Here is a 20290-nt window from a genome sequence, read left to right as displayed (position 1 = left end):
CCTTACGGGAAGTGCCCTTCACGGAGAAGACCCTGGCTTTTCCGTTATGCCTCACTCCCTCAGACTCAGAATAGGGTCGCCTCAGCTTTGGATGAGCCTCTCAGGAAGGGATGCCATGGGCATCATCTCTCCTGCCCTACCTGCCATCCCTCTCTCCACCTCACTGCGTTCTCCAACTCTCCCAGACAAGTTCTGCTCAGAGGCCCAGTTTGAATGCCAGAACCATCGATGTATATCCAAGCAGTGGTTGTGTGACGGCAGCGATGACTGCGGGGACGGCTCTGATGAGGCGGCTCACTGTGGTAAGGCATGACGGAACCGGATTCTGGGAGGTGCCCCAAGAACAGACGGTCGCCCTTCCCCTACAGGAGAGTCCACACGTCAGTGGGGCCCGCTAGGCCCTGCCCTCTCCTGAGCCCCTCTGTGTCCCCCTTGCTCCTCGTGCAGAAGGCAAGACTTGCGGCCCGTCCTCTTTCTCCTGTCCTGGCACCCACGTGTGCGTCCCCGAGCGCTGGCTCTGTGATGGCGACAAGGACTGTGCAGATGGCGCGGATGAGAGCGTCTCGGCCGGCTGCTGTGAGTGGGAGAGGCCGTGAGGCCCGGGTGGGCAGCGAGCGTCACAGCCGTGCTTGGCAAATGCTGGCAAACGAGGTCAAGGATGGGAGGAAGAAGTTCAGTGGGAGCCCCATGTTTTGTTAGTGCAGAGCAGTGACTTTAGCACCTGTGTCCAGACCAGCGCCCCGGCGCCCCGCCCTCCCCAGCGCCCCGCCTCCCCGGAGCCCCGCCTCCCGGAGCCCCCGCCCTCCCCGCCCTCCCAGGAGCCCCGCCCTCTCCACCTCCCCGGGCCCCGCCTCCCAGGAGCCCCGCCCTCTCCGCCTCCCCGGGCCCCGCCCTCCCCGGAGCCCCGCCTCCCCGCCCTCCCCGGAGCCCCGCCCTCCCTGGAGCCCCGCCCCCTGAGCCCTGCCTCCCTGGAGCCCCGCCCTCTCCGCCTCCCCGGAGCCCCGCCTCCCCGCCCGCCCCGGAGCCCCGCCCTCCCTGGAGCCCCGCCTCCCCGGCGCCCCGCCCTCCACGGAGCCCCGCCTCCCCTGAGCCCTGCCTCCCTGGAGCCCCGCCCTCTCCACCTCCACGGAGCCCCGCCTCCACGGAGCCCCGCCCAGGGAAGGGCTGGAGCCGGGCAGGCGGGCCTGAGAAGGGCTTCTGTCTCCGTCCCCAGTGTACAACAGCACCTGTGACGACCGTGAGTTCATGTGCCAGAACCGTATGTGCATTCCCAAGCATTTTGTGTGTGACCACGACCGGGACTGTGCAGACGGCTCCGACGAGTCCCCCGAGTGTGGTGAGTCCTGTGATTGGAGGGGACAGGCCCCTGCCTAGCGGGGAGGGTACTGTGCCAGGGTGGCGCCTCATCGCCCTCTGTCCCCCCCCCACACACACACAGAGTACCCAACCTGCGGCCCCAACGAGTTCCGCTGCGCCAACGGGCGTTGTCTGAGCTCCCGCCAGTGGGAGTGCGATGGCGAGAACGACTGCCACGACCAGAGTGACGAGGCTCCCAAGAATCCGCACTGCACCAGCCCAGGTGAGCCTCGACGGCCCGCCGGCGGCCGCTCGCCCCTGCCCCTCCCTCCTGCCTTCTCTCTTGTGGCCCCACTGACCTGTTCCCGCCACCCCTCCTCGACAGAGCACAAGTGCAATGCCTCATCACAGTTCCTGTGCAGCAGCGGGCGCTGCGTGGCCGAGGCGCTGCTCTGCAATGGCCAGGACGACTGTGGCGACGGCTCGGATGAACGCGGGTGCCACATCAACGAGTGTCTCAGCCGCAAGCTCAGTGGCTGCAGCCAGGACTGTGAGGACCTGAAGATAGGCTTTAAGGTACACCGGGATCTGGCCAGAACAGTTTGCTCCACCCCTTGGTTCATACATCAAGTACTTGCCCAGCACTCACCAGGCAGGGTGCTGGGCTCTGGGGATGTAGCAGGGGCAGACAGAAGTGCCCGTTAGGTCAGAGTCTCCATCCGTGTGGGTTTGTTCACAGATAAAGGCTAGGAGAAAATGGCTGGGGCTGTCAAGCAGGCAACAGATATTATGTAGCTCCGGGGCCCAAGGGAAGGGCCCAGCCTGGAGGAAAAATTGTTATCCTGGAGATGCTGTCTAAATCCCCAAGGAAATGAATATAGATGGTAAAGAGCCTTAGTCCTCCCTAAGCTATGCTGAGGGACCAGGAGATGAGAGACCCGTACTACAGGGGGGTGTGAGGGATACCACCTAGGTAGGCTGACAGCCACGTAGGAAAGCTCTGGGGGACAGGGTGCACACTGTCTGTGTGCCATCTGTCTTCCCATGCCCTCCAGAGGTCCTCCTGGTCCCTGGTTTTCAGAAGGGGAAGCCCAGACCCCCTGCTATATCCTCAGCCCCAGATTCCCTCTACCCACAGTGCCGCTGCCGCCCCGGCTTCCGGCTCAAAGACGACGGCAGGACCTGTGCCGACGTGGATGAGTGCAGTACCACCTTCCCCTGCAGCCAGCTCTGCATCAACACCCACGGCAGTTACAAGTGTCTGTGCGTGGAGGGCTACGCACCCCGCGGTGGCGACCCCCACAGCTGCAAAGCTGTGACAGGTAAGACCGGCATGTGGAGGGCGAGATGCGGCTCCGGGAGCTGGGGGCGGGGTGGGGGTAGGGGTGGTGGCAGGTCGGGAGAGGGCGTGGGACGGTATAGCTGAAGATCAGCTACGAGAATGTACCTGAGCCAGGACCCTCTGCCTACAGACGAGGAGCCCTTCCTCATCTTTGCCAACCGGTACTACCTGCGTAAGCTCAACCTGGACGGCTCCAACTACACACTGCTTAAGCAGGTGCCAAAACCCAAGCCTTCCTCTTACCTGTCGACTGCCCGGGCCCAGTACAGCCTCCCCAGTTCTTCCCACTTGTGCCATGGTTGTCTTCTACCTCTCCCTCCCTCCACGTCCTGACTTCAGACAGCCCTCCCCAGATGCACACGTGTCCCAGCAGCAGCTGACTCCCCTGTCCCCGTTCCAAACCCAGGGCCTGAACAATGCCGTGGCTTTAGACTTTGACTACCAAGAGCAGATGATCTACTGGACCGACGTGACCACCCAGGGCAGCATGATCCGAAGGATGCACCTGAACGGTAGCAACGTGCAGGTGAGGAGAAGGGCCGCCCCTGGTCAGCTGACAGGCACACCAGGGGCCCCACAGATGAGCCCCACACCCCTTGGCACACAGCTCATCTCCTCTAGTGATAGTGCTTCTTCCTCCTCTCGGAGCCACGGAAACATCCTGCCTGTTTTAACTTCTCCCTCCCTAAACTCAGAGAGCACTCTCCCTGCCTGTGTTCTGCGGTTCTGTGTGTGTGTGTTGGTGTTCCTGGAGCCCCTGCTGATAATCGGTGTCAGTCCCAGGGCAGGGCATATTAGATGTCATCTTCCTAACGAAGCCAGGAGCTGTGCTCCGTTTCACAGGAGGGAGAGGCCAGGCCCCAGAGAGACGGAGGGTTCCACTCGCCCACTCAGGCGTCCTCTTCCCTGGGTTCCCTACAGGTGCTGCACCGGACAGGCCTTAGTAACCCAGATGGGCTGGCCGTGGACTGGGTGGGCGGCAACCTGTACTGGTGTGACAAAGGCAGAGACACCATTGAGGTGTCCAAGCTCAATGGGGCCTATCGGACCGTGCTGGTCAGCTCTGGCCTCCGTGAGCCCAGGGCTCTTGTGGTGGATGTGCAGAATGGGTAAGTGGCCAAGAGGGGTGGGGGTGGGGAGGGGTGCCCCGGGAAGCAAGCCCAGACTCCCTGCAGGCTTCTGGCATCATCAGTCTCTAGATTCTTGGGGTTCACTGCCCCCCTCCACCTGCTAGGTACCTCTACTGGACAGACTGGGGTGACCACTCACTGATCGGTCGGATCGGCATGGACGGGTCTGGCCGCAGCGTCATTGTGGACACTAAGATCACATGGCCCAATGGTCTGACCCTGGACTATGTCACGGAACGCATCTACTGGGCTGATGCCCGTGAGGACTACATTGAGTTTGCCAGCCTGGATGGCTCCAATCGTCATGTTGGTCCGTTTGCTCGTGAGGCCAGCAGGCCTGCCTGGGGGTCTAAAGTAACCGGGTAGGGTTTAGGGGTGCAAGAAAGCATAGTGTATACAGAAACCACAAACCAGGGATCTGGGGGTTTCAAATACCCTGGTGTTTCTCCTCATCTGGCCCAGGCACCAGGCCTCAATCCACCTCCTTGCACCAGGTTTGTGTGTGTGTGTGTGTGTGTGTGTGTGTGTAATTCCATGTTCCGCCCAGGATGATGGCCTGAGGGTGGGCACATGAGAACTATCTGAGGAACATCTGTGATCTGTACTTCCGTGGAGGATTTGTGTGCTCCTCTAGAGTAGCAGTGTGGTTGTTAGACAGGCCGACACTATACAACCTTAGGAAGCCATAGAAACATCTGGAACTGGGGTTCATTCCCAACTCAGGGTTGTGGTAGGAGCTAAGGAGGTCAAGTAGGCGTGGGACCCAGTCTATACTTGTTGCCAACTACTGCTGTGTTTTTTCCCTGCATTCCCCTCTCACAGTACTGAGCCAAGACATCCCACACATCTTTGCACTGACCCTGTTTGAAGATTATGTCTACTGGACAGACTGGGAAACAAAATCCATCAACCGAGCCCACAAGACCACGGGTGCCAACAAGACACTCCTCATCAGCACCCTGCACCGTCCCATGGACCTACATGTCTTCCATGCCCTGCGTCAGCCAGATGGTAAGCAAGCAGACTCGGGGTGCGGGAGACATGGGGACCAGGCATGAAATGCCTTGTTCTCAGCACCACTCGGGACACACAGCCTTGACGGGAGTTCCTGCTCTTCCCTCCCTGGCACTGACTGAGCGTCCCTGCCAGGTCCCAGACTTACAGAAGCTATAGACAGGGTATAGTCAGGCTCTCCAAAGCCTCAGTCCACCCTGGGTTCAACACTGGGGTCTCCTGGCAGCCAGGCCATGAAGTTAGAGAGCCCAAAGAACAGTGAGTGTGGACAGAGCATCAAAGGAAACCCTGAAAGCAGGCAGAGATACTGGGGGACTGACTTCAGGTGTGAGTTCCAAGCCTGAGCTGATCCTGGGCCTTGCAAGGTCCTTTCCCTCTCTGGTGGTCTTAATCCCCGATGAAAGCGTCAGGATAAAGATCTCCCCTGCCTCTGTGCAGGATGGAGCAGACCAGACATCCTTTAGAAGGCCAGAAGCCATTCCCAGCAGGATTCACCATGACAGTCAGAACCCAGTGACCTGGGAGTCACATACCAGGACCCTCCTGACCCCGTTCTCTCCGGCAGTGCCCAATCACCCCTGCAAAGTCAACAACGGAGGCTGCAGCAACCTGTGCCTGCTGTCCCCTGGGGGTGGTCACAAATGTGCCTGCCCCACCAACTTCTATCTGGGCGGTGATGGCCGTACCTGTGTGTCCAACTGCACAGCAAGCCAGGTAAGGTTCCCCTCGAGACTCGCTCTGTCCCGTGCCTCAGCCCCCTGACCCCTCACGCCAGTGTCCCAGCACCCACTCTAGTGCCCACACACCTGGCATTGCCGTGCTAACACCTCCACACTTCTTGCCCGCCTCTTGTCTTCCCACAGCAGTGCTTAACACTTGCCACCTTACAAACCCCTCTGCACCTCAGTGCTGACCTCGCCAGTGCGCTAGCCCTGCCCTTCCTGTGCTCTCCCGTACAGACACCCCTCACCCGGCCTTCCTACCCTTGTCATACCCCAACTCTTGGTCCAGCCCCACCTCCCCACCAACTCTAACCCCACACTATTTCTTGGAAACATTTCTGCCCCTTGAAAGTCTGAGTTCCCCGTGCCCCACCGACCCCGACTCGCCCCCCTGCCCCCCACCAACCCCGTCTCGCCCCCCTGCCCTCCAGTTCGTGTGCAAGAATGACAAGTGCATCCCCTTCTGGTGGAAGTGTGACACCGAGGACGACTGTGGGGACCACTCGGACGAGCCTCCAGACTGTCGTGAGTTTCCGGGGCGTGGGAGGCAGGAGGCTCCGCGCTGGCCACCGGGACAGAGACTTTAGTGACGCCCTTTCTCCCTGCGTGTGAGTGTGTGTGAGTGTGTGTGTGTGATGTGCATGTATGTATGATGTGCATGTGTGAGTGTGTGTGTGATGTGCATGTGTGATGTGCATGTGTGAGTGTGTGTGTGATGTGCACGTGTGTGATGTGCATGTGTGAGTGTGCATGTATGAGTGTGTGTGTGATGTGCATGTATGAGAGTGTGTGTGTGATGTGCATTTGTGAGTGTGTGTGTGATGTGCATGTATGAGTGTGTGTGTGATGTGCATGTATGAGTGTGTGTGTGTGATGTGCATGTATGAGTGTGTGTGTGTGATGTGCATTTGTGAGTGTGTGTGTGATGTGCATGTGTGTGGTGTGCATGTGTGTGTGTGATGTGCATTTGTGTAATGTGCATGTGTGTATATGATGTACATTTGTGAGTGTGTGTGTGTGATGTGCATGTTTGAGTGTGTGTGTGTATGAGTGAGTGTGTGTGTGTGTGTGTGATGTGCATTTGTGAGTGTGTGTGTATGTGCATGTGTGTGTGATGTGCATTTGTGAGTACAGGCGTATGCATGCTCAACATGTGGAGGTCAGAGGGCAACCCTCAGAGATCAGCTTTCTCCCACCGTGGTTCTGAGGCTCTTCGGGTCATCGGGCCCAGGTGACAAACCTCTGGGCCGTCTCACGGAGCCACCTCCTACCCTTTTGACTCTGAGCCTTCCTTCTTGGCAGCCGAGTTCAAGTGCCGCCCAGGCCAGTTCCAGTGCTCGACCGGCATCTGCACCAACCCTGCCTTCATCTGTGATGGGGACAATGACTGCCAGGACAACAGTGACGAGGCCAATTGTGGTAAGGGGCGGCCTGGACAGCAGCCCTTCCTTCCCCCTGCCGGCCCGCCCGCATCCTCCACCTGTGATTAGTTACCTCCCCTCCCCCCACTCCCAGACATTCACGTCTGCCTGCCCAGCCAGTTCAAGTGCACCAACACCAACCGCTGCATTCCCGGCATCTTCCGGTGCAATGGACAAGACAACTGTGGGGACGGCGAAGACGAGCGGGACTGCCGTAAGTGGGCGTGCTCTCCCATACTTGTGCGCGTGCGCGCGCGCGCACACATAGACACACACACAAACATGCTTCTGCTTCCCCCAGAGGTGCTGGTCCACTCAGGATGACATGAGTCACAGTAGATGTCTCCTGATTGCTTATAAAAGCAACATGGCTCAGAGATTAAGAGCACTGACTGCTCTTCCAGAGGTCCTGAGTTCAATTCCCAGCAACCACATGGTGGCTCACAACCCTCTGTAATGAGATCTGGCGCCCTCTTCTGGCCTGTAGTCATACATGCTGTATATAAAATAAATAAATAAACCTTTAAAAAAAAGCAACCTGCTCAGTACGGACAGACAGCAGACAGCAGGTCCAGAAAACAAAAAAATACTAGACTGAGGATAAACCATTCCTTCCACCGGGTGGCAGTGGCGCACGCCTTTAACCCCAGCACTCGGGAGGCAGAGGCAGACGGATCTCTGTGAGTTCAGGGCCAGCCTGGTCTACAGAGCGAGATCCAGGACAGGCACCAAAGCTACACAGGGAAACCCTGTCTCAAAAAAACCATTCCTTCCTCCCGACCAAGGCCAGGACCAGACTTTTGGAAGAGGGAGAACATGGCGACCAGAAACTGGGAGGGGGTGTCCAGGTAGCGTCCTCATTCTCTCTTCCACCTTGCAGCCGAGGTGACCTGCGCCCCCAACCAGTTCCAGTGTTCCATCACCAAGCGCTGCATCCCCCGTGTCTGGGTCTGCGACAGGGACAATGACTGTGTGGATGGCAGCGACGAGCCCGCCAACTGCAGTGAGTCGCCCGTCGCCCCCGGAACCCGTGTCCCCACCCCTCACCCCCAGCATCTGTGACTCCATTACCCCAGCAGGCACACCTCCGCCTCCCCTCGGCTGCTCTGCCGTTGCCCGGCAGGCTCTCCTCACCCGTGCCCGTGCCTTGCAGCCCAGATGACCTGTGGGGTGGATGAGTTCCGCTGCAAGGACTCAGGCCGCTGCATCCCGGCACGCTGGAAGTGTGATGGTGAGGACGACTGTGGTGATGGTTCCGACGAGCCCAAGGAGGAGTGTGGTAAGTCTGTGGTGAGGAGACGGCCATCTCGGGTGAGGGGCGAGGTTCAGCAGCGGGCCCTGGGCCGCCTGCTGGCCAGGTCTCAGCATGGCCCTGGTACTGTCGTGTAGAGCGGACACAGGAAAAGCCTTCCCTGTGGTCCCCACTACCTCTCAACTCCTTGTGCCCCCTCTAGCCGCCCCTCAGACCAGACTGGTGCAGAACGTTCTGTGCCTGCCCTGTGCACCCGCTCCCCAGATCGGCCACCTCCCCCCACACCCCTCGGCCAGCTTGCCCAGACCCTCCTGGGGACACCGCGCGCGTGCATCTACCGCCAGAGTGTCTGTCGCCTGCTGAGCCCCAGAGCCAGGCTTTCTCAGACCGCAGTGACCACCTGCCCGCCCTATCCTCTGCCACCCACCCCGTCCCTGACTGCCCCGTATATCTCCCTCCCGCCGCCCCCCCAGACGAGCGCACCTGCGAGCCGTACCAGTTCCGCTGTAAGAACAACCGCTGCGTGCCAGGCCGCTGGCAGTGTGACTATGACAATGACTGTGGGGATAACTCCGATGAAGAGAGCTGCAGTATGTCCCACGCCCCGCCCTGCCCATCACCGACCCCCCCCCCCACCAGCACCGGCGTCCCTCCTGCCACTGTGCAGGGGGCTGGCCCTCCCGGGGCGAGGCGGTCAGGAACCCCTCTGCCTCTGCACTCCACCCCCTCCATGTCGTGTGTGCTTGAGCTTTTATACCATTTCACCTCATTCTCATGTTTCTCTCCATTTTTACACTGTCCTCTTGGGGTTGCAGAGGTAGGTGTCTCCGATGTGCCCCTGTTCCTGCCGCCTCTGCCCATCCCTGTATTGCCTGTCCTTCTGCCTATCATCCTTAACCGGCCTCTCCCCGGACCTGGTGCTTGTCTCCCCTACATGGTCTGCCCTAAGGACAGGACCAGGGACCCGTGCCCTCTCCCGTGGTGTGTCTGTTCCTACTGGGATCCGTGTGAATACCAACCTTTTGCCCAGCCCGTCTGCTGCCTGGGATTGGTTGATCATCACACCAGTCAGCTGTGGCCTTCACAGGCCTAGGAATGAGCCTCGGGCTTGGGAGTAGTATTTCCAAGGGCCGGAGATGCCCTGTGCCCACTGTGCTGGGGCCTGTCTTTCCCCAGCCCCTCGGCCCTGCTCTGAGAGCGAGTTTTCCTGCGCCAACGGCCGCTGCATCGCTGGGCGCTGGAAGTGTGATGGGGATCATGACTGTGCTGACGGTTCAGACGAGGTGAGCAGATCTCAAGGAAGTGGGGGGGGGTGTGGCCTCGGGAGAATCGGGGCAGGGCCCCAGGGGGCCTGACCAGGCTGCTGGCTCTCATGCCCACAGAAAGACTGTACCCCCCGCTGTGACATGGACCAGTTCCAGTGCAAGAGTGGCCACTGTATCCCCCTGCGCTGGCGCTGTGATGCCGACGCGGACTGCATGGATGGCAGTGACGAGGAGGCCTGTGGCACCGGGGGTGAGCCCCTCCTGCCTGGCCTCTCCACCCCCCTCCTCCCCCCAGACTATTATGTGGCCAGGTTTACTCAGTCTTTTCCCTCAGTCATGGTTCCTGCAACAAACCTTGATTGAGCATGTACTAAGAGACGTGCTAGGTGTTGGGGACGTAGCAGACAAGGCTCAGGTCCACTGGGTCTATCTTTTATGCAGGTTCTGCCCTAACCTTGCTGTGGGGGCTAGCTAGGTCCAGCTGAGGCCTGTAAGCTGTGTCCACCCACCGGCCTACCCACCTCCTACTCACAGCTGGGTGTGTTCAGAGGCCAGATCCTGCTCATCTTCCTTCCAGGGGCAGTGAGCCAGCATCTGCTCCGTAGCCCAGGGGAGCGGTGGGACACTTGTCGGGAGAGAAGCTGAGGGTTGGAGCAGGGGTTCCCACCTGGTTCTGCCCTGTAGGCTGAGGATCACTGACCTACAGCCTGCGCCTGCCACAGGCTATCCTCGGCTCAGGTGTCCTAGCTCATCTACTCAAGAATAGCATCCTGAACGCCTGTGGATACACCCCCTGAGTAGCCTCTCTTCCCCTAAATACCAGAGGAAGCCGTTGTCCCTCTGTCTGCTGGGCAGGAAATTACGACACCAGAGTCAGATTATGCTACAGCTTCCCTGGTGGCCCCAGGCCGCGGCCCCACCCACGGAGGGAGCGACAGGCACAGCCTGCCTTCATTTTTACCCCCTTTCCTCCCCGCTGCACCCAGTGAGGACCTGCCCCCTGGATGAATTTCAATGTAACAACACCCTGTGCAAGCCCCTGGCCTGGAAGTGTGACGGTGAGGATGACTGTGGGGATAACTCGGATGAGAACCCTGAGGAATGCGGTAAGATGGAGGATGGAAGGCGGGGACTGAGCGGCAGGGGGTGGGGGGGACACACGTGACTCCCAAACTCCCCAGTGGCCAACTGTGCCCCACCCCTCCCTCCTCCCCAAGTCTGATCCTGGCTGTTTCCTGGCTTCTACAGCCCGGTTCGTGTGTCCTCCCAACCGGCCCTTCCGATGCAAGAATGACCGCGTCTGCCTGTGGATTGGGCGCCAGTGTGACGGCATTGACAATTGTGGGGATGGAACCGATGAGGAAGACTGTGGTGAGCTGAGGGCAGTGTGTGTGTGTGTGTGTGTGTGTGTGTGTGTGTGTCGGGGGGAGCTCGGGAGCCTCAGCTGGAGAGCAGACATACTGCAAGGCTGTAGAGGGGCCGGAACCTGGGGAGAGGAATGTCCTTGGGAAAGGTACCAGAGGCCCTGAGGTTGCGGGTTCACACCCACCCCTGCCCTCAGCTTGATGAGCAGTGGGGACATGCCTCTGTCAGCAAGGTCTCTGTGGAAGGAGCGGGGTGGTGAGTGTGGCCAGCACCCAGAGCCTGAAGCCTCTTCCCTCCCCAGAACCCCCTACGACCCAGAACCCCCACTGCAAGGATAAGAAGGAGTTCCTCTGCCGGAACCAGCGCTGCCTGTCCTCCGCGCTGCGCTGTAACATGTTTGACGACTGTGGAGACGGCTCTGATGAAGAGGACTGTAGCATCGGTAGGACCAGGCGTGTGCAGGCGCAGAGGGGTGGGCGCAGGGGGCGGGGCTCAGGTGAGGGACCCCCACGGTTTGTCTCCCGCAGACCCCAAGCTGACCAGCTGCGCCACCAACGCCAGCATCTGTGGGGACGAAGCACGTTGTGTGCGCACCGAGAAAGCTGCCTACTGTGCGTGCCGCTCCGGCTTCCACACTGTGCCGGGCCAGCCAGGATGCCAGGGTAGGAGAGCCGGACGGGAGGTGGGCAGGAACCCCAGCTCTTAGACTCCCCATGACTCTCACTGTGACCCACCCCCCACACACACCCCAGACATCAACGAGTGCCTGCGCTTCGGCACCTGCTCCCAGCTCTGCAACAACACCAAAGGTGGCCACCTCTGCAGCTGCGCCCGCAACTTCATGAAGACGCACAATACCTGCAAAGCTGAAGGTGCTGGAGTCGGGGGAGGGCGGGCGGGCGGGCGGGCGGGGCGGGGCCACGTGGGCATGGAAAATGGAGCTGGGCTGGCATGGAACATTCCCAGGCGCCCGTCCATGCTCAGGCACGGACCCAAGACTCAAGGCACACCGGGCCACCGTCCTGAGCCAAGCATTGGAAAGTTAGAGGACACCCACAGGGTTTCTGGGGGAGTTCTGTGAGAGCCGCACTCCCCCCGTGGCATACAACCCTACCTCCCCACCCCCAGCTTGAGAGTACCCTTAGACTCACAGTCACGGGGGCCCACCCGCCTATTCCCCCATGCTCCGACAAGGCACCGCACGCTCCATGTGCCCGTGCTCACACACCGTACACGCACATGGGTGTGTGTATACACACACCCCAAGTATACACACACCCCAAGAGGACTCACGTGCCTGTGCCCTCTCAGCAGCTGATGCTACCCAGAGACCACAAGGCAGAATTCCTGGAACTGTCGGGTAGGGAAGTGAAGCACAAGAGCAGATTTCTAAAGGACCTGGTCACTCTGTTATCAGTTTGGGGCACAGGTTGGAGTCCTCAGGCCTGGTGTTAGATGCACCAGCACAAGAAGCGTCTCTGTCTGGAACAAATGGTTTGATCAGATGGGAGGCTACTGTAGACGGGCAGGGTCTTGGCTGGAGGTCATCTTTCTCCAGTGCTTGGCCATCCGAGTCCCAGGGATCGAACTCAGGCCCTGGGCTCTTGCCTCTCCCCTCTCAAACCCACCTGACAGGTGGTCTCTGACCCTGGCAGGCTCCGAGTACCAGGTCCTGTACATTGCTGATGACAACGAGATCCGCAGCTTGTTCCCGGGGCACCCCCACTCAGCCTACGAGCAGGCCTTCCAGGGCGATGAGAGCGTCCGGATAGACACCATGGATGTCCACGTCAAGGCCGGCCGTGTCTACTGGACTAACTGGCACACGGGCACCATCTCCTACCGGAGCCTGCCGCCGGCTGCACCTCCTACGACTTCCAACCGTCACCGGAGACAGCTTGACCGGGGCGTCACTCACCTCAATGTAAGTGCCCAGCCTGTCAGAGATTTGGTGGAAGGACTCCCCAGAACAGAGGATGGTGGGAGCAGGCAGAGCATCAGGCTAGACGGCGGGAGCTGTCAGGATGGCCTTTTGAGGCACAACTAATGGCCAGAGCAGTGAGAACTATGGGTAGTTGGCCCTGCCATATGGACAGGCCCAGCATAGGACACCAGGACAGACTAACACTCAGCATCAGAGCCTGCTCCGATTCCTGCTTGTCACTCCATGTCAGTAGTAGCCCACTTGCTCAACTGCTTGGGGCCTCACATTATCGATAGTACCTATCCTAGATTTACATAGAGTTCAGTGGTAGAATGTGTGAAACCCTAGGTTTGATTCTGAGCAACAGTGATGAAACTATTAATAACCATAATGACAAATAAATGATACCCAATCTTACAAGCTTCTTTATATACCTAGTTTCTTGGGTTTTTAGTGCTAGGCCCTCACGTGTGCTAGGCAAGTGCTTACCAGTGAACTACACTCCCAGCTTCCTAGACTGCATTTTTTTTTACGTATGTGTGTGCCTGTGTGTGTGTATATATATTACATGCCATGGTGCACATGTATAAGTCAGAGGATTTATTTCTCTGCTTCTACCATATGAGTCCCAGGGATTTGAACTCAGGCTTAGCAGCAAGCACCTTTATCCACTGAGCCATCTCACTCCCCCTCCCCCACCCTGTAACCTTTTTTTAAAGTGAGGATTAACTTGAAAACATGAAAAGGTGCCAGGCACGGTGGCTCATGCCTGTAACCGCTGTGTGATTAGCAGAGGATGGAACACTAAAAGATGAGAGGTCAGCCTGGGCTACACAGTGAGTTCCAGATCAGCCGGACTGTGATAGAGACCTCGTCCAAAGAAAAGCCGTGGTGGTAGCCGTGTTAGTCAGGGGTGACAGGCCAGGCTGACGGACGGACGGACGGACGGGGGAGTGGGGGTAATGACCAGGGGAAGATGGTAATCTCTGAATACGTGACCTCACTTAGATTTCAGGGCTGAAGATGCCGAGGGGGATTGCCATCGACTGGGTGGCCGGGAACATCTACTGGACCGACTCAGGCCGAGACGTGATTGAGGTGGCACAGATGAAGGGCGAGAACCGCAAGACGCTCATCTCGGGCATGATTGATGAGCCCCATGCCATCGTGGTGGACCCACTGAGGGGGTGGGCAAGGGTCCTGGGGGGAGGTATTGGGGCTGCTGTCAGGAAGCGCTTAAGACAAGCCCAGCACCCACAGGCGACAGAGACCGCAGGCTTCTAGGCTCCCCCGGCCAGCCCTGGCCCTCCTCAAGCCAGTGCTGGGGACTCACAGCTGGATGGCTAACCTCTGCTTGACCAGCTGTCGTGTGCAGCCAAGAACTGGGTCCCGCTCCAGGGGCCGCTCTGCCCCAGCATACTGTAGTTAGAGTAGATGATGTTAACCCGGGTCCGAAGCTGTCTCCTGGGTCTCCCTGTGAAGAGGGCAGCCATCTTCCTCCCATAGCCCGGCAGCATCTCTGTTTCACTTTGGTCTTCTCCTTGGCCCTGGAGACCAACCTGCTCTCGCCTCTCCCTCCTTAGTACCATGTACTGGTCCGACTGGGGGAACCATCCCAAGATCGAAACTGCAGCGATGGATGGGACCCTACGAGAGACCCTCGTGCAGGACAACATTCAGTGGCCCACAGGTCCCCGGGGCGCAGGGGTAGGGCGCGGGAGGGACAGGCTCTGGTCACCCCGCTGCTTCGAACGTCACCCAGCATCGAGGGCAGTGAGGCAGGCGGTTTCCAACAGACTGGGCTAAGGGCCGTGGGAGCGTTTTCCAGATGGGTGACAGGGAGGGATCACATGAGCGAGGCGGTGCTGCCCTGGACACCAGACAGAATCAGCTCTATTCTCTGCAGCCAGCCTGGTGTGACAGAGGCTGAACCCTCACAGCATTCTCTCACCTCAGGCTTGGCTGTGGATTATCACAATGAACGGCTATACTGGGCAGACGCCAAACTTTCGGTCATCGGCAGCATCCGGCTCAATGGCACGGACCCCATCGTGGCCGCGGACAGCAAACGAGGTGAGAGGATGGCGGCGACCTCCGACCTGAACCCTGCCATCAGGCCTCCCACCCTTCCGTCCGAGCTGGAAGACCTCATGTCCCTGCTCCCGCCCTTCCGTAGCCGCCCGCCCTTCCGTAGCCTGGCCCCCCAGCCCATTCATTCACTACCAATACTAAGTGGGGAGTCAGCAGGGGTAGAAAAGTCCCCTGAAGTCTTGGGGTGATGAGAACTTTTGCCAGTAGCGGGGACCGTTGGTTTGGATGTGTGAAGTCTTGTGGTGCCCAGGCAGACAGAGCCAAGTGTCTTAGTGAGTCCAGGGCCCAGACGCCACCTTGATCTAACCTAAACCCCCCTCCCTGCCCCCACAGGCCTAAGTCACCCCTTCAGCATCGATGTGTTCGAAGACTACATTTATGGTGTCACTTACATCAATAACCGCGTCTTCAAGATCCACAAGTTTGGACACAGCCCCTTGATCAACCTGACTGGGGGCCTGAGCCATGCCTCCGACGTGGTCCTCTACCATCAGCACAAGCAGCCAGAAGGTGTGGCAGAGCGGGGAAAGCCCGGGGTGTGGAAGGGAGTGTGCTAGAACCTCGGGGCTCGGGGAGGAGCCCTGCTCAGCATCTACCCCCTCCACACACCCGCAGTGACCAACCCCTGCGACCGTAAGAAGTGTGAGTGGCTGTGTCTGCTGAGTCCCAGTGGGCCTGTCTGTATCTGCCCCAACGGAAAGAGACTGGACAACGGCACCTGCGTGCCTGTGCCCTCTCCAACACCCCCTCCAGACGGTAGGCCCGGCACACCCCTTCCCCGGGTACCCTGGGATCTTTTCCCTAGAGCCTCTGGCTTCTCTGACCTTTGACCCCACTCCTCTGCCCTGCTCACAGCCCCGAGGCCTGGGACCTGCACCCTGCAGTGCCTCAACGGGGGCAGCTGTTTCCTCAACGCTCGAAGGCAGCCCAAGTGCCGCTGCCAGCCCCGGTACACGGGTGACAAGTGTGAGCTGGATCAGTGTTGGGAGTACTGTCGGAACGGCGGCACCTGTGCAGCCTCCCCGTCTGGTATGCCCCCAGCCAGGACCGGCCCTTCTCCCCCAGCCCCTGCTCCCAGCCCCGGTGCCCCGGTGCCCACTCCTTCTGGTCGCTGCTTCCCTGGGGTCCCTCCCAGCTCGGTTGCAGGCCCAGGCGGTTCCCAGTACCCCAGTCCCACTTACAAACCTCTCCCCTCAGGCATGCCCACGTGCCGGTGCCCCACAGGCTTCACGGGCCCCAAATGCGCCCAGCAGATGTGTGCAGGCTACTGTGCCAACAACAGCACCTGCACCGTAAACCAGGGCAACCAGCCCCAGTGCCGATGTCTCCCCGGCTTCCTCGGTGACCGGTGCCAGTACCGTGAGTGAATCATCCAGGCCTCAGGGAAGGACGAGGGAAGCCACGGGGGTAGGCTGAGAGGAGGGGAAGCCATAGGCAGATGAGCCATGCCCAGGCTGTGGGTGCTGCCCACCATGTTGGCACACCTCCCCAGTGTAGGGAGCCTCCAGGCAGCAGGATTATTCAACGGGATGGACGCTCTGTCTGAATGCTCAGGGACACCCTTGTGTCCTGGGGTCCGTGATAGAGCAGTAGGGCTCAGGAGGAGGGAGGGAGTCATCCCTAGGTCCTGGAGATTCCTTACCCCTGCACACTGGACCCTTACGAAGGTAGGGTTTGGGGCACTTTGTCTCCGTCCCCAACCACAGGGCAGTGCTCAGGCTACTGTGAGAACTTTGGAACCTGTCAGATGGCCGCCAACGGCTCCCGACAATGTCGCTGCACGGTCTACTTTGAGGGATCCAAGTGTGAGGTGAACAAGTGTAGCCGCTGTCTCCAAGGAGCCTGCGTGGTCAATAAACAGACCGGAGACGTTACTTGCAAGTGAGTGGAGCCCGGTCACAACCGTGCACCCCGGCCCTGCCACCCCCTGGCCCTGTCCTAGGGTCACAGACACCTGCCAGCCCCAGCTGCAGATTCTGCTTCCTTCCCACAGCTGCACCGATGGCCGGGTAGCCCCCAGTTGTCTGACTTGCGTCGACCACTGCAGCAATGGCGGTTCCTGTACCATGAACAGCAAGATGATGCCCGAGTGCCAGTGAGTTGGGCCTGGGCCTCCCCAGGAGCAGGCGGGCCCTCTCCCTCCAACCTAAGCTTGAGAACCACCTGGGCCCCTGTGGCTGCGCTAGTTCCTGCTGCTGCGGAGGTCGCCGAGGTGACGCCGGCCCACTCAGCTTTGCTCTCCTGCCTACAGGTGCCCACCCCATCTGACAGGACCCCGTTGTGAGGAGCAGGTCATCAGTCAACAACAGCCTGGACGTAAGTGGGGGGGGGACTAGCGAGAGCTTTGTGGGGCCCCCCTGCCCCCATTTCCCTGTGCTTCAGACTCAGTCTTCCAACCAACGTCTGTCTCCAGATATGGCCTCCATCCTGATTCCTCTCCTGTTGCTCCTGCTGCTGCTTCTGGTGGCTGGAGTGGTGTTCTGGTACAAGCGGCGAGTCCGAGGGTGAGCCACTGGGAGTCTGGAAAAGTCTGTGATTTTACCACCCTCTTCGCCAGCGCCCCTGTTCCCTGACTGCTGCCTCTCCCCAGGGCCAAGGGCTTCCAGCACCAGCGAATGACCAATGGGGCCATGAATGTGGAAATTGGGAACCCTACCTACAAGATGTACGAAGGTGGAGAGCCCGATGATGTCGGAGGCCTCCTGGATGCCGATTTTGCCCTTGACCCTGACAAGGTAGACCAGAGGCCCCTGAAGGGGCTTCCAGGGTCCAAGGGCTGGGGGTGGGCAGGTCAACCAAACATGTTGACGGCACAGCAGGGACAGCTAAGGGGTGTCTAACCCTCTGAACATCATTTTTACAGCCTACCAACTTCACCAACCCGGTATATGCCACACTCTACATGGGGGGACACGGCAGCCGCCACTCCCTGGCCAGCACGGATGAGAAGCGAGAACTCCTGGGTCGGGGACCTGAGGACGAGATAGGGGACCCCTTGGCATAGGACCCTGCCCCCACCGGACGTCCCCAGAAAGCCCCTCCCCCAGCCAGCCCTTCCCCCGGCCCTGCCGGATGTACAAATGTAAAAATGAAGGAATTACTTTTTATATGTGAGTGAGCAAGCGAGCACAGTATTGTCTCTTCCATTCTCCTTCCTGCTCCTCAGCATCCCCACCCCACACCCCCCCATGCTGCCTTGAGGGGTCAGGGAGAGCTCTGTGGCTCAAAGGTTTGAAGGAGCCCATCTCCATTCCCTACCAGACACCCCTGGAAGCTGGTGGTACAGCCTTCTGCCTGTGACAGACACATGTCTGGGCCTCTTGTCCCAGGTTTTCCCTCCTCAGCTCTCTGGGGGTTAGTTCTGGGGAGGTGGCGTGCTCCACTGACCCTGTCTGGAAGATTTGGCTTTGTGAGGTAGGAAGAAAAGAACGGAGCCCTTCCTTGAGGGAAGTCCTCCAAGCCCTTGTAGGGCACCTCTGAGATGGCCTTGCTCAGTATCCCTTCCAGACAGGCCCTCCCTCTCCAGTGCCCCACTGTGGCTCCTAAGGCTGTACACATTCTTTGGTACCTGTCCCCCAGCTTCTGCTCCCGAGGACCAGGAAGAGTTGGGGCGCACCAAGGAAGGGCAAGCGGGCAGCCCCATTTTGGGGACATGAACGTTTTAATAATTTTTGCTGAATTCCTTTACAACTAAATAACACAGATATTGTTATAAATAAAATTGTAAAAAAGGAAAAAAAAAGAAAAGAAAAGAAAAAAAAAGCCACTGTGTCTGCTACCTGATAGTGTGAGACTCTGGGAGCTGGGGCGCTGTTCACCTGCTTCGGCCGCCAGAGGGAGCCCTGCTGTGCGCTGGAGGCCAGCCTGAGAACCCTGAGGTCAATGTCTCCAGCCTCACGCCATCCTCCAGTCTCCCTTATGGCAGGAAGAGCTGTTTTTTCTGGGTATATGACCTTGAGCCTGTGGCTTATGGTGGTTGGACCTGGTGTTCTGGCCCCAGCACACCAACCTGGAGATCTGACTACTTTATACCTTTCACTGTGCACCTGTCCCTCACTCCCCCCCACCCCCACGTGCCAGAAGAAATGAGGGCATTGGGTTGTGAAGGCTTTCCAGACCTTCAAGATGGTCGGCTCCAGCTCTCTGCTCCCAGCTCCCTTTGAAATGTTGACATCTCACTCTGATGAAGCCACGAGTAAACCCATGGCTGTATGGCCAGCAGGATGCTACCATGGGGAGACGTACTTGCTCTGCACGCCTGATGCCCGAGTCTGATCTTGGAACCCATGGAAGAGTGAGCAAAAACCAGCTCCATTGGGTTGGGGATTTAGCTCAGTGGTAGAGCACTTGCCTAGCAAGCACAAGGCCCTGGGTTCGATCCTCAGCTTAAAAAAAAAAAATTGTCCTCTGACCTCCACGTGTACACTTTGGCACACACACCCAGAATCACTTATTTTTCAATTAAAAACTTGAATTAGGGGAGAGGGGCTTGAGTGAAGTTTGCCCACCACCCTCCAGTAAATACTAGGGGCATTCCAGGAGTTGCCTTAGGAGTTGGGGATTTAGCTCAGTGGTAGAGTGCTCGCCTAGCAAGCGCAAGGCCCTGGGTTCGGTCCTCAGCTCTGAAAAAAAAAAAAAAAAAAAAAGACTTAAGCCTTCTAAGTTATTCCAGTCCTCCTTGGACCTCTCTCAAAGGGGACTGATGCTCTTGCAGAAGGTGATACAGCTTTACACTGTTCAGGACTGAGGGAGGGCTGGAACCCTGTGCTCCCAACAGCAGCACACACAATGTCTCCCAAAGGAGCAACCTTGCTTTTCTTCCCTGACCCTCACCGGCTCAGCTTCCCCAGGGCATTCTTCCCTAGCTTCCTCCCTTGGGGAAGTTTATGGGTAGACGCACGTCCAGGAACAAGAGTATTCTTCCTTTCCCCCCATCCTCAAGACCAGACCATCATCTCCAACTTTATCCCCAAAGCCCGCTCTGAGACCTTCCTCGGACTCCCTAGGGCCCTGGGATGAGCAACCCAGCTGGGGGAAGAACAGGAGTGTGTGTGTGTGTGGGGGGGGGGTGTCCTTGTTGATCCTGAAGTGATAGGCTTGGGCTCCTTCTGGCCACCAGGTGGCATATGGCATATACACTCCTGTAGCACGCTTCTCCTAAAGCCCAACACACTAATTATGCACCTGTCGAGGACCCTAGCCCAGCCTCTCACTTCCTTCCCTGAGGCGATTTTGTACTGACCCATCCACCCTGTCAGCCATCTTCCTCCCCTCCCCCAGAGCCGGCTTTTTCCACCCCCTTCCCCAACAGCAGGCCCCCCCCTTCCCAGGCCCCTCCTCCCGCCAGCCTGCATCTGTAGCCCCCCCGGGAGCCACTGATTCTCTGCCTGTCACCTCAAGATGATCCTGGGTAGAGCGAGATGGCCCCCAGCTGCAGCTTAGAAAGCACACCCCTCGGGTTAGCACCC

At 59.0% G+C, this 20290-nt stretch overlaps 1 protein-coding gene across 1 annotated transcript in view; it reads left to right on the top strand.

Moving 5' to 3' along the window:
- Lrp1 (LDL receptor related protein 1) overlaps positions 1-18579 on the top strand; it is an 80479-nt gene extending 61900 nt beyond the window's left edge. The window contains exons 51-89 of the mRNA XM_036169737.1: positions 186-302; positions 448-576; positions 1214-1336; positions 1439-1579; positions 1682-1872; positions 2435-2618; positions 2769-2854; positions 3045-3164; positions 3560-3747; positions 3873-4078; positions 4591-4779; positions 5348-5496; positions 5936-6029; positions 6807-6923; positions 7020-7139; positions 7806-7928; positions 8079-8204; positions 8651-8767; positions 9354-9460; positions 9560-9692; positions 10429-10548; positions 10691-10813; positions 11109-11249; positions 11335-11469; positions 11560-11679; positions 12463-12731; positions 13740-13918; positions 14315-14421; positions 14688-14804; positions 15156-15332; positions 15438-15578; positions 15678-15851; positions 16020-16181; positions 16529-16703; positions 16816-16917; positions 17074-17138; positions 17236-17326; positions 17413-17557; positions 17686-18579. Coding sequence (XP_036025630.1) covers positions 186-302; positions 448-576; positions 1214-1336; positions 1439-1579; positions 1682-1872; positions 2435-2618; positions 2769-2854; positions 3045-3164; positions 3560-3747; positions 3873-4078; positions 4591-4779; positions 5348-5496; positions 5936-6029; positions 6807-6923; positions 7020-7139; positions 7806-7928; positions 8079-8204; positions 8651-8767; positions 9354-9460; positions 9560-9692; positions 10429-10548; positions 10691-10813; positions 11109-11249; positions 11335-11469; positions 11560-11679; positions 12463-12731; positions 13740-13918; positions 14315-14421; positions 14688-14804; positions 15156-15332; positions 15438-15578; positions 15678-15851; positions 16020-16181; positions 16529-16703; positions 16816-16917; positions 17074-17138; positions 17236-17326; positions 17413-17557; positions 17686-17826 — 5444 coding nt within the window. The 3' untranslated portion in view covers positions 17827-18579. The remainder of the gene's footprint in view (positions 1-185; positions 303-447; positions 577-1213; positions 1337-1438; positions 1580-1681; positions 1873-2434; positions 2619-2768; positions 2855-3044; positions 3165-3559; positions 3748-3872; positions 4079-4590; positions 4780-5347; positions 5497-5935; positions 6030-6806; positions 6924-7019; positions 7140-7805; positions 7929-8078; positions 8205-8650; positions 8768-9353; positions 9461-9559; positions 9693-10428; positions 10549-10690; positions 10814-11108; positions 11250-11334; positions 11470-11559; positions 11680-12462; positions 12732-13739; positions 13919-14314; positions 14422-14687; positions 14805-15155; positions 15333-15437; positions 15579-15677; positions 15852-16019; positions 16182-16528; positions 16704-16815; positions 16918-17073; positions 17139-17235; positions 17327-17412; positions 17558-17685) is intronic.
- The last annotated feature ends 1711 nt before the right edge of the window (positions 18580-20290 follow it).

This window comes from Onychomys torridus, chromosome 20 (genome assembly GCF_903995425.1).
Source record: "Onychomys torridus chromosome 20, mOncTor1.1, whole genome shotgun sequence".
NCBI lineage: Eukaryota > Metazoa > Chordata > Mammalia > Rodentia > Cricetidae > Onychomys > Onychomys torridus.
The sequence above is the reverse complement of the archived record's forward strand: the minus strand, read 5'-3'. Positions and strand labels throughout refer to the sequence as shown.